This window comes from Scylla paramamosain, chromosome 14 (genome assembly GCF_035594125.1).
Source record: "Scylla paramamosain isolate STU-SP2022 chromosome 14, ASM3559412v1, whole genome shotgun sequence".
Taxonomy (NCBI): domain Eukaryota; kingdom Metazoa; phylum Arthropoda; class Malacostraca; order Decapoda; family Portunidae; genus Scylla; species Scylla paramamosain.
Window position 1 is genome coordinate 23201516 of NC_087164.1, and position 18407 is coordinate 23219922.

General features: G+C 42.2%; 2 protein-coding genes across 2 annotated transcripts in view; one reads left to right on the forward strand and one right to left on the reverse strand.

Moving 5' to 3' along the window:
• Positions 1 to 956: 956 nt before the first annotated feature.
• Positions 957 to 17829, reverse strand: LOC135107040 (uncharacterized). The gene is made up of 14 exons (XM_064016626.1): positions 17722 to 17829; positions 9781 to 9860; positions 9221 to 9430; positions 8652 to 8861; positions 8031 to 8143; positions 7224 to 7412; positions 6091 to 6582; positions 4717 to 5323; positions 4285 to 4388; positions 3591 to 3699; positions 3068 to 3291; positions 2487 to 2654; positions 1918 to 2288; positions 957 to 1506 (listed from the first exon to the last, which is right to left on the reverse strand). Exons 1-14 carry the CDS (start codon positions 17733 to 17735, stop codon positions 1488 to 1490), a joined length of 2910 nt encoding a protein of 969 aa, XP_063872696.1. The 5' UTR covers positions 17736 to 17829; the 3' UTR covers positions 957 to 1487.
• Positions 11728 to 18407, forward strand: part of LOC135107041 (calcineurin subunit B type 2) — an 85607-nt gene continuing 78927 nt past the window's right edge. The window contains exon 1 of the mRNA XM_064016631.1: positions 11728 to 11838. The gene's annotated coding sequence lies outside the window, so the exon portion shown is untranslated. The remainder of the gene's footprint in view (positions 11839 to 18407) is intronic.

The following is an 18407-nucleotide window of genomic DNA, read 5'->3' on the forward strand; positions in this document are numbered from 1 at the left end:
CTGTTGCAGCTTGTGAAACTATGAGAGGCGATCAAAGTCTGCTGACGAAATTTTTGTTTCGAGTTGATTTTGATTTTTTACTAATATTTGAGTCTTTTTTATTATTATTTTCGTCGAGCAAAATTAGTTTTTATAATCGGACAAGAAGAACCATAGCAGATCTTGTTCTCCTATCCATCCTCATTAAAATGCTTTTTAAATTAAATAAATTAGTTAATAAATAAGGGAGGAGATACGAGTTGAACGTTGGCAATTGAACATGGGATTAGGGATTTTACAACCCCCTTCAGTTACACCGCTCTGTGCAGAGAAGCTTCAGAATGGTATTATACCTTTCGTTGCTTGCCTCAAACCAGTCACCAGTGTCTCCTGCGAGCAAGGGCCTGCAGCCTTGTTATTGACTTTTCACGGGGCAGTTTTCTTTACGTAGCTAAGAGCCAAAGTCGAAGGAATTACTCATTTCCGGTTCTTGAGATAAACAGTGAAAGTTTTGTCACTTATCTCTATCGCCTATGATGTAGTGATGAGGTGATCATGCTTGAGGTGTATAAATCATTACCACATTGATTTGTTATTTTATGTTTAGTTAGTCATTTACTTATTTTGTTTTATTTATTCTATTTATTTATTTGATTAGTTTATGTTATTATTTCTACATGTCATTTTCTTAAACTTAGAATTGCCACTGTGTAATGTTCTGTATCTTAAAACACTGAAAAATTCACTTGAAGGACAGCAATGAGAGGGAGTGAACCCCTTGCAGGATACTCAAGGTACACCACTCGTCACAAGCTGACCTCTAATTAGCGTCATGGACCAAATAGTTTGGTCAACTGTCCAGTCACTACGGCTGTGCCACCGCGAGCTATGAAGGGCGAGCTCTGATGAGCTGCTACTTTTTTTTTTATTCAGACAACACAAAAAAAAAGGAATAAAAATAGGAAAACAAAAGATTCTTTTCTGAAATATTTTTATTTAATATTCATCATAAATTAATATGCATTGCCGACTTATAAAATAATACACATATTAACTGAAATTACAATGCACTAACAGAATCTATCCTTGATTCAACAGATGTCATAAAACAGTGTATTTAGTAACTAACTAAACGTAAACAAAACTCCTATTCTGTGTAAATACAAACATAAACAAGAATTTCATGGGAGAGCACAGGCTACAGTTTTCATAAATAAGAGAAAGTAGATTATCATAACATGCAGTGATGGTACGAAGAGTTGAATCACATTTTTATATTACGTCGTATACTGGTATTCCATGGAGTGTTTTCGAGGAGAAGTTCTTAGGACACTGAATTTTCCTAAAGGTTGCCTCACCGTACCTCATCGCCCCAGGTACTGTATGTCTGGAGAAGCCTGCCGCCATCCGGTAAGAGTGAGAAGCAGCAGAAGTCGGGAGGCATGCTAAGTTCTTCTCCTGAATTACTTGCTGCCATTGCTTCAGTCTCTTCTTCGTCAGCCGTGCTTTCATCTGCTAAGAATTTCTCTGTTTGTTTGATAGTGTGTGTGTGTGTGTGTGAAGGATGAAAGGATACACACTATTAAAAAGTTATTTCTATCAACTTTACAAAACTCAAGTCTTTTAATATCACGTACTCAAAACCACACCAAAACGTCTAACATTTAACAAAACATTTCATCTGAGTACATAATAATCAGCCACATGATGCACAAGATTCCATGGAGACTCATTCTTGCTATATATAAAACCTAGCCATATTAGAAGCTAGAACACATCGTCTTCCTACATCTTTCATTACGACAAAACAAAATAAGGGTTTCCCCATAAAAAAAATACAGAACTGTAAAAAGGGATCTCATCAACTACCAATAATTATGCGGTGGTCTGAGCAGGTGCATTAGAATCACCATGAACTTTGCTTCACTCCGCACTTACCTCATAGAAACGGTCCAGTAAACAGCGTTAAAGATAAGGTATAGGATGGGAATCAGTACCCTGCTCTTCACCATTAAGGCCATATTGACCTCCTCCTCAATATTCTTCCTCCCGCTGCCGTAGATGTGTCCTCCCTTGTCGTCCATCATGTTCATTAATTTCTCTTTGCGATCCTTCTCCCACTCCTCCTTAAACGTTCGCATCCTGGCTCTCCTGTCATCGGATATGAATTCACCGAGGGAGACTCCGGCTGCCGCGACCTTACTCGTGGCGTCATTATTGCCATCCTGTCGTTTGTTGGCGATGGAGAAGGAGCGCACAAGGGTGAGGGCTTGTGGTGCTCTCTTCTCCGTCTTGAAGCACAATCTTTTCTGCATTGAGGACACAAGGGTTATAAAAGATATTGTGGTGCAGTTTTTAAGCATAATTTCGAGAGACATCACTGACAGCAAAAATAGTGACGAATAGTACAATGTTTTCTTCCTTTTCTTTTTATTTTATAGACAGAGTTTTATTTTGCTCAATAGAATGATCCAAGGTCACTCAAACTGAACATAACAGAATCTCACCAAAAGGGAACGGAACCAGGTGGAGGGAGTGTTGGTACTGAAGGGCTTCTCGCGGGAAAAGTTGACTAGAGTCTGAAGGAGGATGACCAGGAAGATGATAACGATGGAGAAGAAGAGCCAGACATCGATGAGCTTGAAGTAAGATGTCTTGGGCAGCGCGTTCGAAGTCTAATGGGGGTAGGAAGGAGAGAGAGAGAGAGAGAGAAACAGATTATTATTATTATTATTATTATCATTATTGTCATTATTATTATCATCAATACCATCAATACTTTTCCATGATTATCTATAGCATTTATAGACCATCATTTTGCATTTGGGCCTTAAATCATTCCCAAACTTAAAAAAAAATAAACAAGTATTTTCTTTCTTTCTTCTTCTCTTTCTTTTTATGGTTCTGGTGACAGATTAACAGCAATTCTATATTATGAACTTGAGAAACACTCTTAAGAACCCGGCTAAGCATCTCTGTGGCCTTGGAAAACAGTCGTGGTGAGAGAGCAGTGTTTTTGAATGAATGCACAGCGGAGGAGACTAAGCGTGGAATCGCGTGAGGAGTACCGAGTGTGTGTGTAAATTACCTGGGTCAGCAAGGAGGTGAGAACGAGCAGGGATGTGACGGCCACCACCACGCGGGAGTTGAAATCGTCTGGGTTAAAGAAGAAGGTGGCGTAGGCGATGAGAATAAGAAGGATTGTGGGAATATAGAGCGTCAACAGGTAGAAGGTGTAGCGGCGGGAAAACTTCACTGACACATCTAAGTTAGAGAATTCTTGCCCCTCGCTCACTTCCACCATCGTCTCTCCTGTTCGTGGATGAGAAGATACTTAGTTTAGAGTTTGGAAATGGAAATGGTGGGGAGGTTGCATAGTCTAAGGGTGTGGATGTGACGAGAGAGAGAGAGAGAGAGAGAGAGAGAGAGAGAGAGAGAGAGAGAGAGAGAGAGAGAGAGAGAGAGAGAGAGAGAGATTGACTGAATGAATGAATGAACAAATAAGATAAGACAGAAAAGATTAAAAAAAACTAGACAAGCCGACAGACAGGCAAGCAAAGATTCATACACTGAGAGACGGACGGACATAAGAAAAAAAAAAAAAAACTCACCAATTTCGTATTCAATTAAGAACTTTGGGCCAACGTACTCCGCCAGCGTGGGTTTGAGAACCATGTAGGTGGCGGCGGCAGACACCAGCGTGAAGTTGAGATTGCAGACCTGAGGCAAGACGGGGGGACGTGGGTTTTGTTAGGGCTCAAAAAAGTGCACGTAAAGCAGACCATTTTGATTGACTGGGCAAGGATGGAATCAAAAGCATTTCGTCTTATCAACTCCTCTACTCTAACTTCAGCCTCTCTCTCTTTCTCTCTCTCTCTCTTCGTTGTAGTGTTGTATCTTTTGCGTTCTTCTATCGCTATTATCGCTATTTTCACGCTAACTGCTTTTCTGTTCATTGCATGCCTCACCTCTTCCCGCGTCCTCACGGTACAAGACCTCCCACATTCTCTTACCTCTATTCTGTCCACCTCTCTAATGCAAGAGTTAACCAGTATTCTCAAACTTTCATCCCTATTTCTGGTAAACTCTGGAACTCCTTGTCTGCTTCTGTATTTCTCCCTTCGTATGACCTGAACTCTTCCAAGGTGGAGGTTTCAAGACACTGGCACCTCGGTGGACTTTTTTTTTTTTTTCAACTTCCCTTTTGTTGCTGTACGCCAGAACCCTTCTTACATGATATTAAAATACATGAATATCATCATCACGCACACCTGATCCCTGGTTCGGCAATCCTGTGTATCCTACCTGTGTGTCGAAGGGAAACATGGCGAGATAGAAGTCGCAGGAGTAGGTGGCGCTGTACAGCTGACTCATTTCCAGACTAGTCTCATTGCCGCGGAAAACGTTCACTGCAGGTTCGGGAATAAAGGTGGTCATTTCATACTGGATTCACAGGAACAAGGTAGGAGTGTTAACTGCGAGACAACCTTTAGTAAATGATGTGGAGGAAGAAAATAAGCTGCGGAATAACGGGTATTACCAGTAAAGCTTCAGAAAAAGATGAATGGAGAAAAGGTAGAGTTACACATTCATGAATTAGTAAAGAAGAGTCACAAGGGCAGCATTTTGAGTCTTCATTAAGCATCAGATATTCTACGCACGGTCTTTACTCCATAATAGAAAGAGAATGGGTATTATGTAAACTGGAAAGCGTGTCTCAGTCATTCTATCCTATACCTTCTTCATGCAGGGTAGCGGGTCCGGGGTAGGAGTCGCCTCCCCTCACACACTCCACACGCGACCCTTGATCGAGATTGGTGAACATGTTTCCTTGGGCGTTAGTGAAGAACACTCTCGGCATCCATATTCTCTCGACGGCATCGTAGGAAAGCAAATTCAGCGTGCGGTCTTCTTTCAGGTTGTGGTAGTCGAGTCTGTTGTCCCGCCACCGCAAACTGAGATGGAGCGTTGCCTTGAAGATCTGTTCCTGCGTGGCGATGGTGGGGAAGGATATGATCTTCAATAGAAACTCAATAGGCAGTGGCTCTGAATGGACGGTGTGTGATGGAGGGATTATGGAGCGGTAACCAGGAGGGATGGCCACCAGGGAACACTCTGCCTCGTCACTCTGGTCAAGGCAGTCGATTCGCAGGTCACACCGTTTCCTCAGGTCAATGCAGGATCCGTCAGAACAGGTGAAGTCGCCGCTTCCACAGACCGAGATTGTAAGATTGACAGTCTTGCTCGGGGATATGTCACACACCTCGGATCCCAGAGTCCACATGTTAGTACCAAAGGGGTATTGTCCTTCCTTCACCGGCTGCCACCACGCTATTGCCTCGGACTGGGAATGAGATGTTGATTATGTAATATAGGGCCATATTCTAAAACATTACCACGCCCCATCTCCACTACATTCAAAAACCTCTAGTTACACCAGTTTTTAAGGATATACTTATTGTTCTAGTGACAGACTAACAAGATTTCTACATTAACACGGAAAACACTCTTGAGAACCCGATTAATCGTCTCTGTGGCCTTTGAAAATAGTTGTGATAAGACAGCGAAGCGTTTCTGAATACGGCCAATACTCACAAGGAAAACAAAACCAACTAACAATTCTTTGAACATCACCATAAAACGTTTTGAATTATTTTACTTCTTAAAATTTCGTAATGATTTTATATAATTTCACTGTTTGCTCTACATATTTCTGTCAAAGCAAAGGAGACGTTGATAACAGCGAGGAAGCTTTGGAAGACTTAAATAGAGAAACTAAGCGGGCTATTATCAGTAAAGCTTCAGAAAAAAGTGATGTGTAGACAAATAGGCAGCGTTACACAAGATCTTTGAATTTTAGTAACACAAATGAGTCTATCCACATTTATGATGGTGTATCTAACATGAATTAGATATAGGCATTGCGGGGGCACTATATTAAGTCATTCTTGAACATGGAGTATATCTTGTTCTTTGCCCAGTTCGTGGTCAGCGAGCCGAACTCACTGCTGCGATGACCTTGGAGAGATGCACCAATTGATACATTATAAAACAATTGCGTTGGCCAAAAATCATGAAATTCTGTACATCACTAAGCGCTACCACACTCACCTTCAGTGACTGCAGATACCACGTCCCATTTTGATAGTAGATATCAGAGTGGTAGAATCCCTGAAGAGTTGGCTTGCCGTCTCTGTAAGGCCCTAGGTAGTAGTGAAGATTGAAAGGGGAGTAGGGGCACACGACAGCACCTTTAAGGTAGATGGTAACAGGACGCGGTGACACGCACGGCACACAGAAGGAATAGGAATCCAGGCAAGCAATGTCAGACCAGCGACCTGGGAAGGCGCCGTAAAGCATTACCAAGCAGTTCTCCTGAGTGCCACCGTTAGGACCATCGCCCCTCCAGGGACCTTGCCAGGACAAGGACTGCCGGGTGGACATGAAGACCCACTGCGCTTCCTCGTGCTCGTCCGTGGCACCCAACCAGAGATATGACGCCCCGAGGCCACCAGAACACTTGTCAGCGTCATTTTTCGTAGTTTCAAAGAGCACGGAATTTTCCTTCTCATCAAGAGGCACCAGGATTTCCCCGCCAACAACCTGAGGGAGAAGAGCCTTGCCATTCACCACCATTATTCACTTATCTGTTTCATTTATCTATTTACTTATTACTATTTTTACGTGAGAAAGAAACTGGCAATAACTGGACAGAAAGGGCTGCTCAATAGCTGCTCCCAAAGAATAACTCAGTTGGAAACCTAGTGTTTTAACCTGACCTGCAGCGTTGTTAATTAAGGAATACAGAAAAAGCGAATACTGGAAATGTATGCAATAGTCTGGAAGAAGGTAGTGTGATAAAAGTATCATTATTACAGAACTAATTCTCATAAAGTGATTCCCTCTCTCTCTCTCTCTCTCTCTCTCTCTCTCTCTCTCTCTCTCTCTCTCTCTCTCTCTCTCTCTCTCTCTCTCACTCATCATGATAGTAAAGCTCATTTTCAGTGGTTGATTTTTGCTATGACACACCATCAGCAGTTGAGATTTACCTATGCTGATGTGTGTGTGTGTGTGTGTGTGTGTGTGTGTGTGTGTGTGTGTTCTTTATATTTCTATCGTTGAAATTTTTTGATCTAGAAAAAAAATTATGGATTCGTATCCTTGTGGGTCCAGTTTAGTGAGGTAACGCTTTACTGCATGGGCCAGAGATGAGTGTTAGCCTGTGACAACAAACCAGAACACACGTGGCAGAGGTGCTGAGCCTGCCGCAGGGAGAAGCGGTCCGGGAAGACAGTGACGACCCGAGTTTGCGTACTGCACACTTCCTCTTTTGACTGCATGCTCCAGGACGCCTCACCCTCCGTTAACCACGATTCTTGCACAGACGTCCAGGCCAGTGCGTCTCCCTGTATTACTTCCTTGCACGACCAAATCTGTAAACGCGGCACACTTATGGCAATGACTCAATAGATCGTCGTAAACTGCGCTACACAAAACCTCACATCTACAAAATCTTTAATCATTTGATTGTTAACTGAAGCATGGCAATTGTTATTTCAATTGAGTGACCTTGGTTAATTCTATAGAGCAAAAATTAAATTTCTTCCAGTTTGAAAAATGTTACTACTCATTACTCCTTTTGTTATCTGTGATCTCTCTCAAAATTATGGTAAAAAAGTGCACTACAATATCTTATCAGGTCTGTAGCTCTAGCTGTCAGAGGGTTAGGATATTAAACACAGACAGGCATACAGGTAGAAAGAGACACAAAAACCGTAGAGACAGAAAAGAAAAAAAAACGATAGGGAGAAACAAGACAGACAGAAAGGTAGACAGAGGATCGAGGTGAGTGTCAAGGTTTATAATATTCGGGAAACTCTACCCTGCTATAAGAAATGCAAGAAAAAAAAAAAAAAAAGGAAAACTGGTGAACTATTTCGACAGCATAAGAAAAGTGTTAATCCTCAGGTAAAAAGAATTCTGACACATACAGTTTTGCAGTTTCATCTATAAGGCTTATTTATACCTGCTTAGAGTTTTTCCAACCTTACCTGGTTCACGGTTGCCTCGTCCAGCACGGAGCGCCACACGTTGAGGTGCGTCAGTTCGCCCGAGAAGCTCTGGTCCCTCTGGAAGCCTCCGCCCAGAGAGTCCTGCTCCTGACCTGCCGGAGATGGTACTGCTACTTTACTTTAGCTTGAATTTAAGAACGCTTTGCTCTGTCATAAGGACTATTTTTAATTATCAAAGATGATTAATCGGTTTGCCACGAGTGTTTTTCCCATTGACGATGTAGAATTTTTGTTAAACTATCACTAGAAATATGAAAATTCCTTGAAAATTCCAATAACTTACATTACTCTACTAAAAATAGTTGAGATAAGACGCCAAAATGTTAGACAATGCAGTAAATGATCATGTGTCACACGCACCACCCGGTCTAGTACGTAGAGCAACTATGCCTTCACTTGCCCAGGTGTTCATTGTGATGTGCTGTTGTTGTTGTTGTTGTTGTTGTTGTTGTTGTTGTTGTTGTTGCTGTTGCTGCTGTTGCTGTTATTGTTGTTGTTGCTGTTGTTGCTGTTGCTGTTGTTGTTGCTGTTGTTGTTGTTCTTGCTGCTACTACTTCAACCACTATCACAGCTTCTGCCACTACCGCTATTACTACTCACCAATTATAAACACTCCATTTCCCTCAAGAGGCTGGGTAGTTTCGGCGAAGGTTCCTCGGCCGCGCTGCTTCCCGTCCAGATAGATGGCCCAGGCGGCGGTGGACAGGTGGTAGGAGAAGCAGAAGTGGGCCCAAAGGCGGAGCGGCGTGATAAGCTCCGAGTTGGCCCATTGTCCTTGCAGTGTGATCTTATAGCCGGTCTCACGATGGTCTGGAGGAAATGGCGCATTTTTAGATAAGTAAGAAGATAAGTAATGGCGCGTCTTGGTGGTATGAAAAATAAAATATCTCCTTTTTTTGTGACTTTCTAAACTAATACTTTCCTACTCTGGAACTCTGCCTGCTTCTGTATTTCTCCGTTCCTATGGCTTGAACTCTTTGATAAGCGAGATTTCAAGACAATTATCCTCCAACTTTGAATAATCCACTTGGCTGTTCTCTTTGGGGACTGGTATCTCAGTGACCCCTAGCTTCCCATTACTCTTTGTCAGTAAGTGAGCGACAGAGAACAAACAGCATGGCATGTAAAGCTTTAAGACTTCAAATAAGGAATGTGTAAGAATTTCTCACCTATCCTTAGTTCGTTATCGCGGTCGTCGGAGAGTGCATAAGAGAAAAGCGTTGACTCTTCGCGAAACCTGTTGAGCTTGATCCTGTAGCAGAGCGTGAAGGATTCCAGGCGTGGGAAGGATGTGTTGAGGCGAGCGTAACTTGCTGGTGAAGGAGCCCCGGACGCCTGCAGCACCAGCACGGTCTCCATCCCGCCTTGGCTGGCCTGACCTAATCAACACCCAGTTTTCCTCACTACTAGACACACACACACACACGCAAGTAGCTTTAATGACTGACAATAGAGCATAAGAACATGAGAAAATAAGGGGAACTGCAAGAAGCCTACATTTGGCAGTCTTTGGGTGTGTTCAGGACTTAGTAAGCATTGTGTGATTTCAAACTGCTCATGAAATAACTTTTATGACACTTAAAAAAGATAAACACACACACACACACACACACACACACACACACACACGTCTGCCATACAAGCACTGTAATGAAAAATTTTGAAAAAGGGATGCTTTCCTCTACTTTGTATGCACTTAGTCCTACACAAAGAAGTACGCAACACTCACCTTTCAGAGTCGGAAGCATAACCAGTAGAAGGAGCAGCAGCATCAGAGGAAGAGAGGTGCCGTTCCCTTGCTGCGGAATCCTGTAACGACGAGAACATGATGAAGACGCGCAATGAGCAGCACAATCAGTTAGTAGTCAGTAATCTTAATAAATGCAAATAAGTCTTCTCTGTTACAACTCCTGTCACGTTCTTCCTACACATTATTTTTTTCTGGTTACTTCAATGTTCAAAGGATAAGGAAAAGTGTATATTCTCATACTAATGTGTTTTGCTTTCTTAATGTTTGAGCCTTTAGGGAATAAAAAAAAAGTCTCATTATGCAACTGGGGTATGGAGGGAATGACAAAGACGATACAACTATGAAAGCTGACGCAGAAAAAGGTTAAGTATGGGATTACCTCAATAATTTCCTTGTGAACGTTTCTTTTACCAACATGAAGAGGAAACACTTGGGTATCAGTTTTATCTTCCTTTCAGATGCGACTGTAGCATTCACGGTTTCAGCATTATTATCTTCCCCAGATGTCTACGTATTGAGCACAAGGTAACAGAGTGTGAACAAAAATGTGGTTCTGATCCAGCATGGAATAACACGCAGGATCTATATAGCATGTGATGGGAAGGAAGGAATTACAAAATGTGTTTCACGGACACACACACACACACACACACACACACACAGAGAGAGAGAGAGAGAGAGAGAGAGAGAGAGAGAGAGAGAGAGAGAGAGAGAGAGAGAGTTCATGTTTCGTAATGGCATGCAAAGACTCTCTCTCTCTCTCTCTCTCTCTCTCTCTCTCTCTCTCTCTCTCTCTCTCTCTCTCTCTCTCTCTCTCTCTCTCTCTCTTAACTGCCTATTAAGAGCCGTGCTAAGGCTATTGCATGACTGTTGTAGCAGTAAAAATAAAAATAGAAAAAAAACTGACTTTTTTTCTTATGGCAGATTTTTTTTTATCCTCCAACACACGTAAGGCGGTACCGCAGAGAAGAAGAAGAAGAAGAAGAAGAAGAAGGAGAAGAAGAAGAAGAAGAAGAAGAAGGAGGTCAGCTTGAGTCAGGATAGTGCATTGTAAGTACATCATGAATGCACTAACTAGATTACTAAATAGATCTCCTTACACACACACACACACACACACACACACACACCTCCATCCCCTCAAAAGATACATGAATTATTTCTCGCTAGTTTTACAAATCTTGAAGTTACTAGAGCTGGGAGATCAAAATGCTATCCGGAAACAGCTTGAAACATCGTCTGTAGAGATGAACATTAAGTTACTGCAACAAGAAAAGATTAACTTAAGGTTACTGAACTTAATTGAAAAGATTCTCTAAAAGGACCATGAACCATCTAGCTATTAAATAAAAAATAAAACAATAAAGTAATCGTTCCACAAGTTAGCTTATGTAGGATAGCTATGTATATACTGATAGGATATACGTGTACTGAAAGCTCGATGTGGTAACTGCAGCTTCATTATTAACAAGGCCACAAGCGTCTTCTAATGCTCTCAGTACATAGATTTTCTTATATAGTAAATGTCCTTATTTCTGCAGCGCATCTGAACGAAAATCAAACCTTTCTCATACCACTGATTCTGTTGATACGGATTAAATTTTCAAGATATAAATTCACAGCCTAGTAACAATAGAATATTCAAATTTACTCTATTTTAGTATTTGAAGTTTTAAAACGAATATTAATGTGCTTTATTTGTTTATATAGTTAGTTCGGCATACAAAAGATGTCGATATTAATGCATAAAGTTCTATCTGGAATATCAGGAAACCACGTTTTCTTTCTTGATTGAGAAGAAATTGAGAAAAATATTTTAGTCTCGTTTTCTCTAAAGTCTTGTTTACAGAGAACCGCGGAGACGACTTTTGATTGAACTAGTTGAATATTGTCTTGTGTGTGCAGGATTGGTGCTTTAAACCTTGCAGCACGTGGTGAGAAGAGTCTGTGGGAAATATTATAGTGAAAGTGAGAATGTAAGGCTCTCGTGCTGCAGTGGCGGAGGTTACTTGTGTGTCACGTCAGCTGTTAGTCAAGGTGGGTATCGTACAGGTGTTAGCTCAACCCTACCAAGTGATAGTACGTCGTAGTAGTGGTAGTTGTAGTAGTAGTAGTAGTAGTTGTTGTTGTTGTTGTTTTGCTGTTGCTGTTGCTGCTGCTGTTGCTGTTGTTATAGTACGCGAAAGAAAGCAAGCCCGGAATTTCTCTCTCTCTCTCTCTCTCTCTCTCTCTCTCTCTCTCTCTCTCTCTCTCTCTCTCTCTCTCTCTCTCCATGCATTTACTTCCCAGCCATTATTTTGATTGTAGGTATGAAAAAGCTGATAAACATATTACCCCTTCCTTCAAACAAATGCTGATATCGATGAAGAATGAGCGCGAGAAACACTGCGTCAAGTTCATCGCCCTGCAGCATTAGAGTGAGAACTGTGGTGCTGTGCCCGTCTCAAGGCCGCACGCCCACGTCTTCCTTCATTATATTTACTTTTAAACTTTCTTTCTTTGGATAATATTGAAGTAACATAAGCGTTTCCATCAGAGAGCTAGGTTAGGTTAAGGTAGATTAGGTTTACATTAATTAATTTCGTTAGTTTCGTTGCCGATCTCTTCATTGTGTACATCACGATTTGAATAGCCACCATCTTTTGCCCAGAAATAAACAGTGTCCGGAAATTAATAGGCTTAGATTACTTCCATAATGCCTCTTTCTTTTACCCAGTCTTGTGTTTCATTTGCAATTATTGATGTTTGTTTCTTCTCAAATCTGTATCTTCGCGAATCCTGCGTTCCTGCTGTGAATCTTATGTTTATTAAAAGAGCATTTTGAAATAATTCTTAGGCACTTAAAAAAAAAAAAACTAAGATTAATAAACTAATCCAGAACGATATCCAGAATAAAATCAAACTGGTGTTTTGCCACTCAAGAAGTTAAAGGCCTGTTCCGTGTCACCCTGCTATCCTTGTCTTTCACAGGAACGAAGAGAAGAAGTGATGCAACCTGCCAGTGTGAGGTGAGCTTCTCAGGCGTTGAGTAATTTGCGTTGTCCATCTCCATAATGACTTTCCATCTACCTGATAGCGCGGCAGCCGAGGCCGTGCAACAGAGGTACTTGCGGCAGATGGATGAGGCCTTATGATGATATTAGCGTTTACTCGTATGTTATTGACGCTCACAAGACTGAAATTTTATTATGAGCCGTGCGTTTTGTCTTCTTGTATCGTGTCTGAGGGAGGTCTCTCTCTCTCTCTCTCTCTCTCTCTCTCTCTCTCTCTCTCTCTCTCTCTCTCTCTCTCTCTCTCTCTCTCTCTCTCTCTGTCTTTATTTTTTTCCATTTTTTTTTTCTCCAGCTGATGAGGCGCATAAGACGAGACAGCAAATAAATCACATGTCGGAAAGCGAGGTCGGGTGGCGTAATTGCACGTCATTCCTCACTGGCCGAAGGTTCCTGTCACACTCGCTACACTCGTCGGCCGGCTGATGGAGGGAACAAAAAACTGTTTCTTTCTGTTGGCTCTGCGGCTAACGGTCATGCTTTGGGAGAGTCATCGTGAGGAATACAACACATATGTTCTGCATATGAAATGACCGCAGACGCTATAGTTAGTGCACACCTCTCTCTCTCTCTCTCTCTCTCTCTCTCTCTCTCCTCTCTCTCTCTCTCTCTCTCTCTCTCTCTCTCTCCTCTCTCTCTCTCTCTCTCTCTCTCTCTCTCTCTGTGTGTGTGTGTGTGTGTGTGTGTGTGTGTGTGTGTGTGTGTGTGTGTGTGCCAGCGTAAGCCATTATAAACATGGATTAGTATTGTCAAAAACGTCGCAGCGTCCTACCTTGGCATCTCGTGACTGGCTCTTTTAGAAGTTATGAGTTTCACGAATGTGTTTTTTATGGTTCTTATGATACTGTAACAAAGATTCTGCACCATCAGTGAGATAGATACCCATGAGAACCATCCATGAGAACCGTCCATTCATCTCCAAAGCCTTTGAAGAATAGTCCTTATGAATGTCCAGAGTGTTTGAGAATGCAGGCTTTTGTTTCGTATTCTGAAACACTTCTGCGCAGCACCTCCACTACATTAAAAGGTCCTACTTGAAGTTATTCAGGCTTTTTAAGGGAGTTTTTTATAGTTTCTAGGGACAGATTAATAAGATATCTACGTTACTAACACGAGAAATGCTCATGAGGACCAGGCTAATCATCCCTGTGGCTTTTAAAAATAGTCGTAGTGAAAAAGAAGAGCGTTTCTGAATATTTTGTACGAGGTTGGCGAGGACCTAGCTGCAGTCACGCAAGCCTCCAGGACTCCTAGAAAAGCTCTTATTTAATTTACCGCTATTACTTCAGTATGTGGGGCGCAAATTGGCAAAGAGGATAGTGTGATTTGTTGCTTAGAATGCTATAATTACAGGAAGACAGACAGGTGTGGGAGAGTATAAAGGTGAGTAGTGTGTGTGTGTGTGTGTGTGTTGTGTGTGTGTGGGTAGGTGTGAAGGAATCAGCCACACTACTAGCGTCAAATCATTATTCTTCAGGGGAATCTTAAACAATGGAAGGAATTTGTACGAGAGAGAGAGAGAGAGAGAGAGAGTGAGAGAGTGAGAAGTGAGAGAGAGAGAGAGAGAGAGAGAGAGAGAGAGAGGCACATCGTCGAATAAATTACAATCTAATCATCTCGTATGCCGACAGAAATCCGGTGTGGCTCTGCGTGTGTGTGTGTGTGTGTGTGTGTGTGTGTGCTCGGAATTATACACCTTTATGACTGCAGTTCTCACGGGGGAGTATCGGAGTATTACTTGATGAAGCAGCCTTCCTATCCTTATGTTTAGCTAAAGCGACATGTCAACTCAAGGAATTTTAATAGATGAATATCATTGGCCAGAAGTCGTGACGTGTAAATTAAGACACATCCTTTCTTAACCCACACACCATGTCCGCCTCCCCATCCCCACTCCCTCCTTGTTTTCACATTTCTCTTACCCCGTCCCTATCACCTACATCTAAGCCCCCCTTCTCTCTCTCTCTCTCTCTCTCTCTCTCTCTCTCTCTCTCTCTCTCTCTCTCCTCTCTCTCTCTCTCTCTCTCTCCTTAGAAATAAAGGCTAAAAATCCTGATATTTACGATTACTTTGTTAAAATTGTAATGGTAGGACAGCTTCCTGTATCTTTCATCTTTCCCTGGCTCTCCAGTAACTAATCCGTAAGTCCAAGGGAATGCTATCCTCTCACCACCAGTCCACCACCCTTCCCGTGCTCCAGGCTCCAAGCTGCGTGTGGTGCGCGTGTGTGTGTGTGTGTGATTCACCTATGGTCGTCTGCTGTTCCCCTAAGGAAAGATCTCAGAGCTCATAGTGACCGATCTTTGGGTAGGACTGAGACCACTGACACACCACACACCGGGACAGCGAGGTCACAGCCCCTCGTGTTACATCCAGTACCTACTTGCTGCTAGGTGAACAGGGGATACACATTAAGTATTGGCTCACCGGTGTTTTTTCCCCGTATTCTGAACTTCCTATAGTGGGCTGGGTGGTATGGGAGGAGCACCCACCGTCATACTACTACTACTACTACTACTACTGCTACTACAAGAACACTTACTGCAACAGAACAAAGACGGTGAAACAAGTCCAGCCAGCATTCCCTTATTTCCTTATCCTCTCCTTTATCAACCCACACTTCCATACATCCATCCACTCACCCATCCACACATACATAATAACGCTGCAATTCGCTCCCCCTTGTATATACTTAGCTCGCAGCCTCTTCACCCCTTCCTTCTTCTCCTTTCCTTCCTCGTGGTTTTCTTGCCCTATTAGTGTGATAAGACTCACCCCTACGCAGGTAAACATGACGTTATCATCCTCCTCGCCTTCCCTCCTTTGTTGCATTAATTTTTACCACACTTGCCCATTCTCCCTTCCCTTCAGGTGCTGTAGCGTAGAGTTTACCTGCCTGCTTTTATATGGCGCTCATGCATTTACAACGCCCACCTCCTCACGGTTTTCTCCTTTCTCTCTCTCTCTCTCTCTCTCTCTCTCTCTCTCTCTCTCTCTCTCTCTCTCTCTCTCTCTCTCTCTCTCTCTCTCTCTCTCTCTCGTACTTACACACATACAAAGAAAGAGAGAGAGAGAGAGGGAGACGATTAGATAGATAAACATAGATATTGGACTGATACATAACGAGACTGATAGCTAAAGAACAGCTAGATGGATTATAAGTTGATAGTAGAACATGAACAGGTAATTGAGTAGATATAGGCAGACATATAATTAGGACATGGATAGAGGGACGTTCTAAAAGTTATAATGAGCAAACGAATTTAATTTAAATGTCTCAAAACAAGAGTTACCTTTATTGATAGACCTCTAAATATTTCCATGTTCCTCTTATGAAGAAATACCAGTTGAGAGAGAGAGAGAGAGAGACCACTATAGGGTTTGATAGCGAAGAAAAAGAATGAATGAAGATGCTGATAGTCTTCATTTGATAGTGACGTGGACAGAACAGGGATGAAAATCACTGGGAACCTTTGTGCAACTAATCAGAGTAAGGTGAGGAAGCGTGCAGGCTGCAGGTTCAGAAAGGAAGTAACCTTGATAACCACGACGATAAGAAGGAAAAATATCAGCATCAAGGCGGCGAATTATAGGAACCAGGAGATAGCGTGGTAGAAAAAAAAATATTGAAAAAAAGACTAATGGTGTTTGAACTCTTTCTATTAGGGAGTGTAGCATCTTACTGTGCTCTTTTTTTTTTTCTTCTTCTTCTTCTTCCTCTTATTCTTCCTTTTTGTTGCTCTTGGCCAGTGCCCCTCTTACATAAAAAAATTAATAAATAAATAAAAAATAAAATTGTCGGATCACCAATAGCCCTCCCTCCCTCGCAGAATCCACGCCATAGATCAGACACGTATGGTGAAAAGTTATCATTGAGGTGCTTGAGAATATCCGTGTTGATGGTAGGACTCAGACATAACCCAGTCAAAAAGGCTTAAATAAAAAAGGACTGTGAATAAATAAATAAATAAACTGATCTCTCCCTAACAACTAATTTTCAGACCTAGAGACCCTTAGTTGGATTACCGTGGGTGTTTATTCTAATGGTGGCACACAATTCCTGCTTAACTACCTCTAGAACCATAAAACAAATAAAAAAATAAAAAAATTGAAAACCTCAGTAACTACTAGGACTTGTAAATAGTCGGGAGAAGTCACCGAATCGTTCAGGAATGTGGACCAAAGCGTATTTAGGATTAGGTGAATCTCCTTTCCTTGGGACAGACTGAATGTTAACAAACCTGTAGGAGGCCTGGCATCGTATTCTGAAACACTCCTGGCTGCACCTCTACTACTTTCAAGAGACTCTAGTTTTTTTTTTTCCTGTGTGTCCATGCAAACAGTTTTACATATTTCTCTGAATATTAACAAAGAGATGACCATGCAAAAACAAATAAAATAAAAGATCAGTTTGGCGTGTGGTCCATTGAGGGACAAAAAGCGCCTCGCCAACACCTGAGCTGGCCGTGTCATGCATAGCGCGGTGTCAGGACAGTGCCATGTGAAATTGACCTGTATTCAAAAACGCTTTGCTCTTTCACCACGACTATTTTCAAAGGCTGCAGAGATGACTAGTCGGGTTCCCAAGAATGTTTCTCCTGATGACAGTGTAAAAATTTTATTAATCTGTCACTAGAGCCGTAAAAACACTCTTAAAGACCCGTGTCACTTCAAGTAGAGCCTATTGAATGTAGTCGAGGTGGGGCCAGAAGTGTTTGAGAATATGGTCCATGTGTGGCAGCGGATGAGTAGAACGCGTCACTAGACAGTGGAAGCGTGCGAGGTGCATCACTATATACTGCAGTAGAGGGCCGTCTGTCTATCCTCTGCCGCTGCCACGATACCAGGAACACGTGGTGGCACAACCTACCGTGACTGAGCCATGGCGACAACTGATTGCTGAGAAAGCAGAAAGGTGAGGAGAGCCACACCCACGAGGCGTGCGTCCCGTCCTCACCACTCGTCCGTGTGATGTGAGCGTGAAAACACTGGCATCGTTACTTACATCTTCATCGACGTTTTGCAGTCTGTAAAAGTTAGGTGTGTTTAGGCCCCTCGTGTTGTAGTCTGGCTGCTTTATTGAACTAATGCTGCCTTATGTTGTATATGTCGTTACCGTGTACTTCTTTTTTTTTCCGCAAATTCAAAACGTAAAGTCTAGTTTCATGACGCGTCTTGGAGGGCGCTTTGTATTCCAGCGCCAGTGTGTGACGTCAGGACGGAATCAAGTTTCACTGAGTACGTGTGTAGGAAAAGCGGACATACTATATTAACTGCAGGACAAATAATGGCTTCATCCTGCGCTTACACTCTGACTACCAGTGACAGAATGACATTTCTTTTTTCTGTTTTCCAGCCAACTCTAGACACTATACTGACTGCATACCGGAAAATCAATTCTTTTAGTATTTTTTTTTCTAGTAAATGCTTGGAAATATTTTACACTGTGCTTTTAGTGCCGGCAGTGAAAGGACTAAATCCGAGGTGCTTGTCCATGTAAGGTAGGAGGTATCAGTTAGTCAGTTTTCGGCCACTGGAGCTGTAGCATTGATGGTT

What these genes read in the sequence shown, in the direction of transcription:
- LOC135107040 (XM_064016626.1), bottom strand. An exon ending in GGTATCTGCAGTCACTGAAG is followed by an intron (nt 5,324 to 6,090) that starts GTGAGTGTGGTA and finishes TCTCATTCCCAG; the next exon opens with TCCGAGGCAATAGCGTGGTG. An exon ending in TCACCTCCTTGCTGACCCAG is followed by an intron (nt 2,655 to 3,067) that starts GTAATTTACACA and finishes TACCCCCATTAG; the next exon opens with ACTTCGAACGCGCTGCCCAA.